At 36.8% G+C, this 11,708-nt stretch overlaps 1 protein-coding gene across 2 annotated transcripts in view; it reads left to right on the top strand.

The window, feature by feature from the left end:
• The first annotated feature begins 10 nt into the window (after positions 1-10).
• The window catches only part of BORA (BORA aurora kinase A activator), a 42,097-nt gene continuing 30,399 nt past the window's right edge, over positions 11-11,708 (top strand). For both annotated transcript variants that reach the window (XM_037800284.1, XM_037800282.1), the window contains exons 1-4: positions 11-233; positions 1,170-1,337; positions 2,233-2,339; positions 5,284-5,329. In XM_037800284.1, coding sequence (XP_037656212.1) covers positions 1,185-1,337; positions 2,233-2,339; positions 5,284-5,329 — 306 coding nt within the window. In that variant the 5' untranslated portion in view covers positions 11-233; positions 1,170-1,184. The remainder of the gene's footprint in view (positions 234-1,169; positions 1,338-2,232; positions 2,340-5,283; positions 5,330-11,708) is intronic.

The raw sequence follows: 11,708 nt of genomic DNA, 5'->3' as shown, positions 1-11,708 counted from the left end.
ATTTACTACGCGGCCTCGATGCGATTGGCTGGTTCGCGGACAGCGGAGCTACGCGATTGGCCAGTCGCTCACAAGCCCCGTGCCCTGGTTGGCCTAAGGCAGCGCGGAAGCGGGGAGTTAAAGAGTCTAAGCTTGATGTGGGCTCTGGCCTGGTGCCTCGGAAGCACCCTGGAGTGGCAACTGGGGGCTTCCTACCCTAGGGAGCGTGGTTTCTTTATTATACACATCAGTAGGTACGTGCTTTTTAGCTCCTGGCTTTCCTTCCTGTCTCAAACTGAGAGTTCACTCTTCCTGATTTTCACCCTGCGTGCTCGCCCTGGAATGAATGGGACAGCGACCGGGTTGGTGCGGAAGAGAGGGGCACCAAGAAAGGGTGGTCGCCTAGGCGGTGGGGGTGACACCGGCGTAAGAGTGTCCTCCTCTTTTCTTGACCCAAGGAGGCCAGCTGCAATTCGCCCTGCCAAAAAGTTGATTCTTCTTTTTCTCTGGTTGTAGCTCCCTTAGGCTGGAAGTAATGCAATCTAGCCTTAAATCTTGAGGGTCTTGGCGAGAGGAGGATGTTTGAGAAGGAGCAACCAAAGGCGGTAAATTTCTTAGCCCTAATCAGTCAGACCTCTGTGGAGAGAGCTAATGGTCAATAAAGCACCCCTGCACAAGCTTCTTCACGTCTTGCTTGCTATAAAAGAATTGTTTTTATTAACTGCAGTTTGGTAGGCAAATGCTGGGTGTCCGAGGGATGTTCAAACTTGTTAAAGATTTTAGGTAATGAATTAAAAACGTACACACTCAAAACTATGCATTTATGTCCTTTAGTCGAAAAGAAATTTGTGCCTCTTTTAACATTTCGTTGCCTTCAAGTTTCGACTGGACTTGAAGGCAGACCTGAGTTCTAAGTTGGTTGACTGCCAGTTACAAGCCACTTAACTTCTCTGAACTTTTCTGCAAAATGATGTCACTAATACCTTACCTCCCTGTCTTCCAAGATTATTTCCAGGATGACTTGAGAAAATGTTTTGTGATGCATGTCTATAAACTGTGAAAAAGCCTCAGGAGCGCTAGGTTTTGAGTTAATTACTTTTATGAAATGTGTTTCTTGAGTACATCTTAATAGTCAATTATTATCTATGGCACTTTGTAGCTTTTTAATGCATACTTCTGATTCTTTTTAGCTTTCCCTCTGTGCTATGGGAGATGTCAGAGAATCAAAAATGCAGATAACACCAGAAACTCCAGGAAGGATCACCATTTTAAATCCTTTTGAAAGTCCTAGTGATTATTCAAATCTCCATGAACAGACTGTCTCCAGTCCTTCTGTTTTTAAATCAACAAAATTGCCAGTAAGTTACTCTTGACTAGTGTTTAACAAATGACTTTAATTTGATTATCTTTCTTTGCAAGGTAAGGGGGGCAGGGAGTATATCAGGGAGCATATGTACCTGGAATGTGCTTTTTAAATTGTAGCATTTATAGTAATCTAGTGGGTGGGTCTAAAATAAGTTAGATTTTTAAAATTAGCACTCCCTTTTTTCGTTCAACAAATAACATGTTAGCCTTTGCCTGCAATTCTGGGTTAGCTAGATACTGTGGGTGATATCAGATTAGAAAAGCTGTGCCATATAATAACCTATCCTCATTCACTCAGCAAACATTTGAATGCTACTATGTATCAGTACTAGGCATTGGAGAAAGTCAGGATCACAAACCTTCAAGAAGTTTATACTCAACTGCAGAGTTCAGCAGTAGGAAAGGCAGCACTGATTACCATTCATAGTTATTTTAAGGCTCAGCTATCTTATAAGCTTTTGTAGCCACTTCTGTAGTTAGGACTTTGTTAATTTCAGTTCATTCTTGGTGAAAATAAAGATCTTTGGTGACTAAGAGATTTTTACTTTTATATGAAACTTGTCACTGGACATGTTGCATTGTTGATGAGTACTGTGGAATTTCTAAAACTGTATTTCTCTGTTTTGATTTTTCTATTATAATGTAATTTTTAAAATTGCCAAATGGAAGATTTTGATATTTTTAATGAGATAAAGTCAACTCATTTAGTTTGGTATGATTTGATTACCATTTGCCATTTAATTTTAGTGGGAAAGTCAAATTTTAAAATAGGAGCTTTGAAATAGTTTTATATTGTAGCTATTCATATTATTTTAAGTTGACATTGGTTCACAATTGATGAACCAGTTTCATTTCCTTTTATTAATAAGCTTTCTTTCTTTTGTTAAGACTCCAGGGAAGTTTAGATGGTCTATTGATCAACTAGCTGTAATAAATCCTGTAGAAATAGACCCAGAAGACATTCATCGTCAAGCTTTATACTTAAGTCATTCTCGGTAAGTTTTACTTTCTTGCACCAAAGTGTGATAACATCCATTCAAATGAAGACAGCTAGGTAATTCCAAATATTGAATATTTTTATATGTAAAGATATCAAGGAAGAAAAATTTTGATTTAAATTTATCCTATCTAAATGAGGAGTGAGTCTCAGGAACTACATCCAAAGATTCCTTTGCTTGTTTGGAACCTTGGTGGGCGTCTTTTTCCTATAGAGATCATCTTTGTTCTCTGCTACTTATAGAACAACTCTTTTCCTCCCCAGCACTTGGTAATGTGAACAAACTTTGAAATTTGTTTCTTTCTGCATGGTTGTAGTTTTTGCCATTGACATCCTCCATCCCCTCCTCACCCCCACCTCACCCTTTTTTTTTTTTTTTTTGTGGTATGTAGATAAAGCAAAATTCTGTTTTTTGGGGGGAAGTCAAAATTCATCTTAAGTTGAGACCCGCTGGAATGGAAGAGTATTCATTATTAATAGAGCTTTTCTAAACATCATCCAACTTTCATATAATAAACTTAGGGGATCCAAATTATATTGAGTTCCTTATAGTAAGTAGAGCAATCTTAATTTAGTTGATGTATTGCATAGGTTTCAAAGTACTAGTGTGCTTCAGATACACCAGTGTCTGTTTTATGATGCCTACTATGGTGAGAGCATATACTTCTTTTTGGGAACAGACCTAGTTTTTGCTTATAAACTGTGAAATAGTATGTGTTAATAGATTCTTTTGATTATATTGGTTTTATAGTCTGATTTTCTTACATTTGGTAAAGCCTAATAAGTACTATGACCAACTTTTAATTCTCTGAAGATATTTAAGGTAGTTGTGTGTCAGTTCAAAACAGGGATAATCTGTTTTTCCTTTGACTTTAGAATTCAGTACAATGCAGACATAAACACTTTGAGATACTCTTGCAAATACTTAATCTGGCTTTTCTACAACTCTTCCTCTCTTTGCTTGGTTATTTGATTGATGGCCATTCACTCATAATGAATTAATGTCTATCCAAAGAGTTTAGAAGAGGAATAGAATAAGGGGAGAGGATAAGAAGATTTTAACTTAAATTTAAATAACACCTTTGAAAGAGAAGGTGGAAAAAATGAGTCACAGTTGTGACTAATTTCTTGTTTCACACAAACTGCTTTATTTTTTTGTCTCATCTCTTCAATATTTTCAACCAATGACTGTTAAAAACCATAATATCAGTGAAGAGATATTTATTGATCACTGTGAGGAACACTAAAGAAGTATAGGGTACAATTCCTGCTCTCAAGAGTTGATAATACAGTTAGACCAAACTTGTGACACAGCATTTTTATACTGTTTATTAAGTGATGTGTTGTCTGGTTGGGTTTATGCAAAGAATTTTGCTGTAGTTCAGTGGTTGGACTTATGGGATAGGAGAGAGGAAAAGAGTGGGAATAGGCTCTAATTTTAATTTAATTTATTATTGTAATTCAAAGAATTATGGTGTCTTCTAAGGTAAGTGAGTAGACTCTTAAAATAGGTTGATTCATATTTAGAAACAAGCAGTGGCTTCCTATACTTCTTATAAAACCAGAGCTCCCTATTTCAGTGCTTTCTACCTTTTTCATGTCAGGGCATGCATAGAAAATGATAATTATAAGGTATACCGGTGTAAACAAATGAGTCTCCACACAGGAGGCGACCAATCCTAGGGTCTAGTCCCATCTCCCCCCAGCCAAGGGATCAAAATTCAGGACACACTTGTAATCCACATACATCATGCCATTGTTTTCTGGTAGGCTTGTCAGGATGCTCTGACCTATGTGACATTTTAAAACCTTCTGTGATCTGGCTCTACAATATGTGGCCTAACTGATATTCATTACCTCTAGCAATCACCCGAATAGTTAAGGTTCTTGAATTCTCTGATGAAGCAGCATAAGGTTTCTGAATAAGATAATGCTAGATCAGAGCTTACTTTATGCTAAGATTATTCTGCATTGTCATTTTGACCTGGTTATGTCCATGGTAAGTTGATAAGAACTGAGTTGTTACCCCTAAAATGGGCCGTTGTAAAAGCTGGGGTGCATGGATTTTTACTGTAGTGCATTTTCGCGTAATTCCCTTACTTGATAAATTCACTTGATTTAAGTTTCTAGAACATGCACATTCTTAAATAGGCTTTATTAAGCCATGGACAAATATATACATGAACAACTTTTTGGCAGAAAATAGTTTTAGATTTTTGTAATTAAGTGTCTAACCAATTTATTGATGGAAAACAAATATTATTCTTTCCTGGAACAAAATAAAAATGTGGTCCTACAAGGCTAACTGCTGAGTCCTTGACAAGTATATGCCTTGTGCTTCAGAATTGACATTTTATATTAAATCTTATAGCTGAGAAATTTGTGTTGCTGTAATTACATATTGTATCAAAGTGAAAAAAGAATTTATTTGGACAAAATTTTATATTGTTGATATGTTGTATTTCATAATTAATATTTTTGCCTATTTATTCAGAAGCAGTTAGGATGATAGTTTCCTCTGTTTCAGAGTAAGAGTTGATTCTAAAATTAGTGCTATGATAAACTTGTTATAAATTGAAGAGAAAGAATTTGGACAATTTTTAGATTTCTGTGGAATGAAGTACTACCTAATTTGTGGTGACTAAAAGATAAAGTTCATAGTATTTTGAAAATTATATCAATGTAAGCCATTTAAAAGAAAATAATATTTTATTCAAATTTTGAATGGAAAAGAGGGAGGTAAGCCTAACAGTAAGATACTGAATTTCAACCATTTGTAACTAAATGTTATAAGATACCAATTTTTCATTTACAATAAGCTCAACATTTGCCAATTTTCATCTGGTGGAAATTGTTCTTTTACAGATTATTATCATTATTCTAAATGTTCAATAAGCTAAAGTAATGGCATGGTTTATTTTTTCTCCTTTATCTTTGTATAGAATAGATAAGGATGTGGAAGACAAAAGACAAAAAGCCATTGAAGAGGTAACTTAAAACTTACTGATGATTAAGCCAGTTAAACTTCAGTTCTACATGCATGTCACCCCTTTTGGGAGGACTTCCTTCAAATCTTCATTATCCCATCTGCTCACCCCCACTCCCTGCTATATTCAGCCCTTCTGTGCTCCCATAAGACCCATGTTTTTCAGCTATCACAGCGCCTCTAATGGTACTTATTATACACTGTTGTAATTGTCAGTTTAGGTGTTTCTCTACCCTGGATGGAATTATTTTTTGGCCAATTTTGTACCTCATTCTTCTTTTCATTCTCAGGGCCTAGCATAGTTTGTCCTCCTTGTGCCTTCAGAATATTGATTAATACAAACTTCTGTTTCAATGTGGGGTTTACGTGGAATAAGATGAATAGTTTCAGGACTTGAGAATCTAGATTGGCATTGGTAACAATTGTATTTTCTTTTTTTTAACTTTATTTATCAAAAAATTAAAAAACAAACAATAATTAAAAAAAAACTACACTTCAAACAAAACCAAAACAGAGTAATAAGAAAAAGAAATAACCTAAAATAAGTACAGTGCTTCCAGCATGTTCCTACCTTACCCCAAGATAATTAATAAACCATAATCGAACAAAGAAATAAGAAAAACAATTAACCTAAAATAACTACATTGCTTCCAACATGTTTCTACGCTACCCCAAGAAAATAAACAAACTATAACCAAAGGAATAAGAAAAACAAATAACCTAAAATAACTACATTGCTTCCAACATGTTCTACCATACCCCCCAAAATTAACAAACCATAGTTGTTCCTGGGCATTCCCATCACATTAAGATTACCCTCTATAACTTACTGTTCTTATTAGATTATCATTCCCCCTTCACTATTTGCTGTCTATTACTAGGTCCCCTACATTCTACAATATAAACCATTTATTTTACATTTTTCAGAGTTCACATTAATGGTAACATACACTAGCTCTCTTTTTGTGCCTTGCTTATTTCACTTAGCATTACGTCTTCAAGTTTCATCCATGTTGTCATATGTTTCATGACCTCGTTCCTTCTTACTGCTGTGTAGTATTCCATCGTGTATATACCACATTTTGTTTATCCATTCATCTGTTGAAGGACATTTGGGTTGTTTCCATCTCTTGGCAATTATGAATAATGCTGCTATGAACATTGGCGTGCAGATATCTGTTTGTGTCACTGCTTTCAGATCTTCCGGGTATATACCGAGAAGTGAAATTGCTGGATTGAAAGGTAACTCGATATCTTGTTTTCTAAGGAACTGCTAAACTGACTTCCAGAGTGGCTGTACCATTAAACGAAGTCCCACCAACAATGAGTAAGAGTTCCAATTTCTCCACATCCTCTCCAGCATTTGTAGTTTCCTGTTTAATGGCAGCCATTCTAATTGGTGTGAGATGATACCTCATTGTGGTCTTAACTTGCATCTCCCTAATAGCTAGTGAAGATGAACATTTTTCGTGTATTTTTTGGCCATTTGTATTTCCTCTCCAGGGAAATGTCTTTTCATTTCTTTTGTCCATTTTATAATTGGGCTGTTTGTACTATTATTGTTGAGTTGTAGGATTTCTTTATATATGCAAGAATCAGTTTTTTGTTAGATACATGATTTCCAAATATTTTTTCCCATTGAATTGGGTGCCTTTTCACCTTTTTGACAAATTCCTTTGAGGTACAGAAGGTTTTAATTTTGAGGAGTTCTCATTTATCTATTTTTTCTTTTGTTGCTTGTGCTTTGTGTATAAGGTCTAAAAAGTGGTCTCCTAATACAAGGTCTTGAAGATGTTTCCCTACATTATCTTCTAGGAGTTTTGTGGTACTGTCTCTTATGTTGAGGTCTTTAATCTTTGAGTTAATTTTTGTATAGGGTGTGAGGTAGAGGGTCCTCTTGCAGTGTTTTGGATGTGGCTATCCAGCGTTCCCAGCCCCATTTTGTATTTTCTTTTGTGGTTGATACTGTTAGATTTTTAAGACATAGAACATATTTCGTGAAATCACATGTCTTACTGCTAAGCATAAGAAGTTTATCACATATATATGTTTTTAAATAAAAATAATGAACTACGTTTTTTGCTTTCTGCTTTTTTGTTTGATGATCTTTGCTTAAAGTGTAAGTAAGGTGTATCTATCTAGTTGTTTCCTCAAAAAGCTTTTTTTTTTTTTTTTTTTTATTTTTATTGAGATTGTTCAGATACCATACAATTATCCAAAGATCCAAAGTGTACAATCACTTGCCCCTGGATACCCTCATACAGCTGTGCATCCATCACACTTAATTTTTGTTCAATTTTTAGAAACGTTTCATTACTCCAGACAAGAAATAAAGTGAAAGATGAAAAAAGAAAAAAAGAAAAGGAAACTCTAAACTTCCCCTATCCCTAACCAACCCCCCTCAATTGTTGACTCCTAGTATTGATATAGTACATTTGTTACTGTTTATGAAAAAATGTTGAAATACTACTAACTGTAGTATATAGTTTGTAATAGGTATATAGTTCTTCCCTATATGCCCCTCTATTATTAACTTCTAATTGTATTGTCATACATTTGTTCTGGTTCATGAAGTGATTTCTAGTATTTGTACAGTTGCTCATGGACATTGCCCACCATAGGATTCAGTTTTATACATTTCTATCTTTTGACCTCCAACTTTCCTTCTGGTGACATGTATGACTCTGAGCTTCCTCTTTCCACCTCATTCACACACCATTCGGCACTGTTAGTTATTCTCACATCTTGCTACCAACACCCCTGTTCATTTCCAAACATTTAAGTTCATCCTAATTGAACATTCTGCTCATACTAAGCAAGAGCATCTACATTTCTTCCACAAGGCAGGAGGGAGAATCAAAGAAGGTAGAGATGCAAAAGAAAGAGGAAACAAAAAAAAAAATGACAGCTAGGAAGCAGCAAAAGGAAAAATAACCTTAAATCAAAGTAGAATAAAGAATCAGACAATACCACCAATGTCGAGTGTCTAACATGCCTCCCCTATCCCTCTTTCTTATCTGCATTCACCTTGGTATATCACCTTTGTTACATTAAAGGAAGCATAATACAGTGATTCTATTACTTACAGTCTCTAGTTTATGCTGATTGCATCCCTCCCCCAATGCCTCCCCATTTTTAACACCTTGCAAGGTTGACATTTGCTTGTTCTCCCTCGTAAAAGAACATATTTGTACATTTTATCACAATTGTTGAATACTCTAGATTTCACCAAGTTACACAGTCCCAGTCGTTATCTTTCCTCCTTTCATGTGGTGTCTCACATGCTCCCCATCTTTCTCTCTAAACCATATTCATAGTTACCTTTGTTCAGTGTACTTACATTGTTGTGCTACCATCTCCCAAAATTGTGTTCCAAACCACACACTCCTGTCTTCTATCACCCTGTAGTGCTCCCTTTAGTATTTCCTGTAGGGCAGGTGTCTTGTTCACAAAGTCTCTCATTGTCTGTTTGTCAGAAAATATTTTGAGCTCTCCCTCATATTCGAAGGACAGCTTTGCTGGATACAGGATTCTTGGTTGGTGGATTTCCTCTTTCAGTATCTTAAATATATCACACCACTTCCTTCTTGCCTCCATGGTTTCTACTGAGAGATCCGCACATAGTCTTATTAAGCTTCCTTTGTATGTAATGGATTGCTTTTCTCTTGCTGCTTTCAGAATTCTCTCTTTGTCTTTGACATTTGATAATCTGATTATTAAGTGTCTTGGCGTAGGCCTATACATATCTCTTCTGTTTGGAGTACGCTGTGCTTCTTGGATCTGTAATTTTATGTCTTTCATACGAGATGGGAAATTTTCATTAATTATTTCCTCTATTATTGCTTCTGCCCCCTTTCCCTTCTCTTCTCCTTCTGGGACACCAGTGATACGTACATTATTGTACTTTGTTTCATCCTTGTGTTCCCGGAGACGTTGCTCATATTTTTTCATTCTTTTCTCCATCTGCTCCTTTGTGTGTAGGCTTTCAGGTGTTTTGTTCTCCAGTTCCTGAGTGTTTTCTTCTGCCTCTTGAGATCTGCTGTTGTATGTTTCCATTGTGTCTTTCATCTCTTGTGTTGTGCCTTTCATTTCCATAGATTCTACTAGTAGGTTTTTTGAACTTTTGATTTCTTCCGTATACATGTCCAGTTCTTCCTTTACAGCCTCTATCTCTTTTGCAATATCTTCTCTAAACTTTTTGAATTGATTTAGCATTAGTTGTTTAAATTCCTGTATCTCAGTTGAAGTGTACGTTTGGTCCTTTGACTGGGCCATAACTACACCTTAGTGTAGGTTGTAATTTTCTGTAGTCTAGGCATGGTTTCCTTGGTTATCCAAATCGGGTTTTCTCAGACCAGAACAGGCTCAGGTCCCAGAGGGAAGAAATATTCAGTATCTGGTTTCCCTGCGGGTATGTCTTAGAAAATTGCTCCACCCTTTGATGCCTCGGGTCACTGTGCTTTTCTGCCCAGCAGGTGACGCCTGTTAGCCTATAATTCTTGACCGGTGTGAGGAGGTATGGCCTGGGGTCTGGTTCTGAATGGAAAGGGCCCCACCCCTTTCCTCCTAGAGAAGACAGACCCCTCAGGTGGAGGTCATTAGCATTTCAATGGTCTCGCTCTCTGCTTGTGGTGTCTCCACCCTTCCCAGAGTCAGGGCCCTGGAAACTGAAAATGACTGGGGCTTTCTCTACTGAGCCAAAAAAGAAACAGATAATCCCCTTCAGACCCAGTCCAAGGCAGTCCTCCGGCTCTCCCAGGTCAGTCGTCACCCAAAGCCTCTGTCTGTTTTTTGGGGCTGTGTACCTGTAGTGAGCAGTTCACACTCGCTACTTAAAACCCCAGTTGGAGCTCAGCTGAGCTGTATTCGCTTGCTGGGAGAGAGCTTCTCTGTGGCACCACGCAGCTTTGCAGCTCAGGCTATGGGAGAGGGGGTCTCCCGACTTGGATCCGCAGGTTTTACTTACAGATTTTATGCTGTGTTCTCAGGCATTCCTCCCAATTCAGGTTGGTGTATGATGAGTGGATGGTCTCGTTCGTCCCCCCGCAGTTATTCTGGATTATTTACTAGTTGTTTCTGGTTTTTTGTAGTTGTTCCAGGGGGACTACTTAGCTTCCACGCCTCTCTATGCCGCCATCTTGCCCCTACCTCAGAAAGCTTTTTGTATCCATGGCAATGTTCCTTATTTTTCCTTTTATTCTTCTCTAGCCCCCTCTTCCCACCTCTTTTCCTTAGGTATACTTGGCTTGTCTGCACCCCAAAAGGCTGCAGCTACGGCATGTGCAGAGATCTGGTATTGCCCTGGCTTCTGCACTTATTTTTCTAGTGTAGGTTTTGTTCCCTTGTACTTCAGATATAGCCTGTTTCTTAGAAAACAGATTAAATGCTTTACATCTGCCAAACATTATCTACTGTGTTTATCCAGTGACTTCAACATTTTTATTCTGATCTATTCACTTAATGCCTCTCCAAGTGAATACTCTCAAACTTTTTCCTATTTCCCTACATTTTGGAAAATATGCTTTCTCTTTAGAATCTTCAACTTTAAAGGACAATTCAGCAGGCAAAACTTAAGAAGATGAAGTCACAGGGAAGATTAGGGTTAATTTATCAGAAACAAGTTAAATTTTTTCTTTTTAATTTATGTTTTTGAAAATAAATATATACACATAGTAAAAACAACAAAAAAATCAAACTGCAAAGAGAACATATGAAAATGAAAATGTAAAGCTTCCTTGTTCTCCTGTTCCACTTCCTAAAGGTAACTACTGTAAAGTTTCTTGTGTATACTTTCAGATTAATCTTATGTTGATTATAGCATATATCCTTTAAATATATTAGACTATTGGGTCATCATTCTTGTAGTGTTTTTTGTTTGTGTGTGTGTGTTTTAGATTCAGACAGTTTATTACTTACATAGAGAACAAAAGAACAGCAGCCAAGGTTGCCACCCTCCCATGGTCTTTGTCCCACACATGAAAAAGGACTACACCAAAGTCCCGTAGCTGAGGAGCCCTTTGTAGGTTGTAAGTGATAGGTTTTTTTATTCTGCTGCTCAATACTGGCTCATAGTATTGTTTTTTTTTTAAAGCATGTTTATTGAGATACATTCATATACCATACAATCTGTTCAAAGTGTATAATTAGTGGCGTTTAGTATATTCACAGAATTGTGCATCATCACCACGGTCAATTTTAGAACATTTTAATTTTTCTCATGCCTTGTTTTGTACCTTGCTTGTTTGCTTCATGATTTTTCTTAGATATTTTTTGATAATCTGCACATACAGATTTTTACATTCTTTTAATAACAGCATAGTATTCCACTGTATGGGTGTACCATAACCTAACCCAACCCCTGTTGATAGCTGTTTAGTTGCA

Source organism: Choloepus didactylus, chromosome 12 (assembly GCF_015220235.1).
Source record: "Choloepus didactylus isolate mChoDid1 chromosome 12, mChoDid1.pri, whole genome shotgun sequence".
Taxonomy (NCBI): Eukaryota; Metazoa; Chordata; class Mammalia; order Pilosa; family Megalonychidae; genus Choloepus; species Choloepus didactylus.
This window is presented reverse-complemented; position numbering and strand designations above follow the sequence as displayed.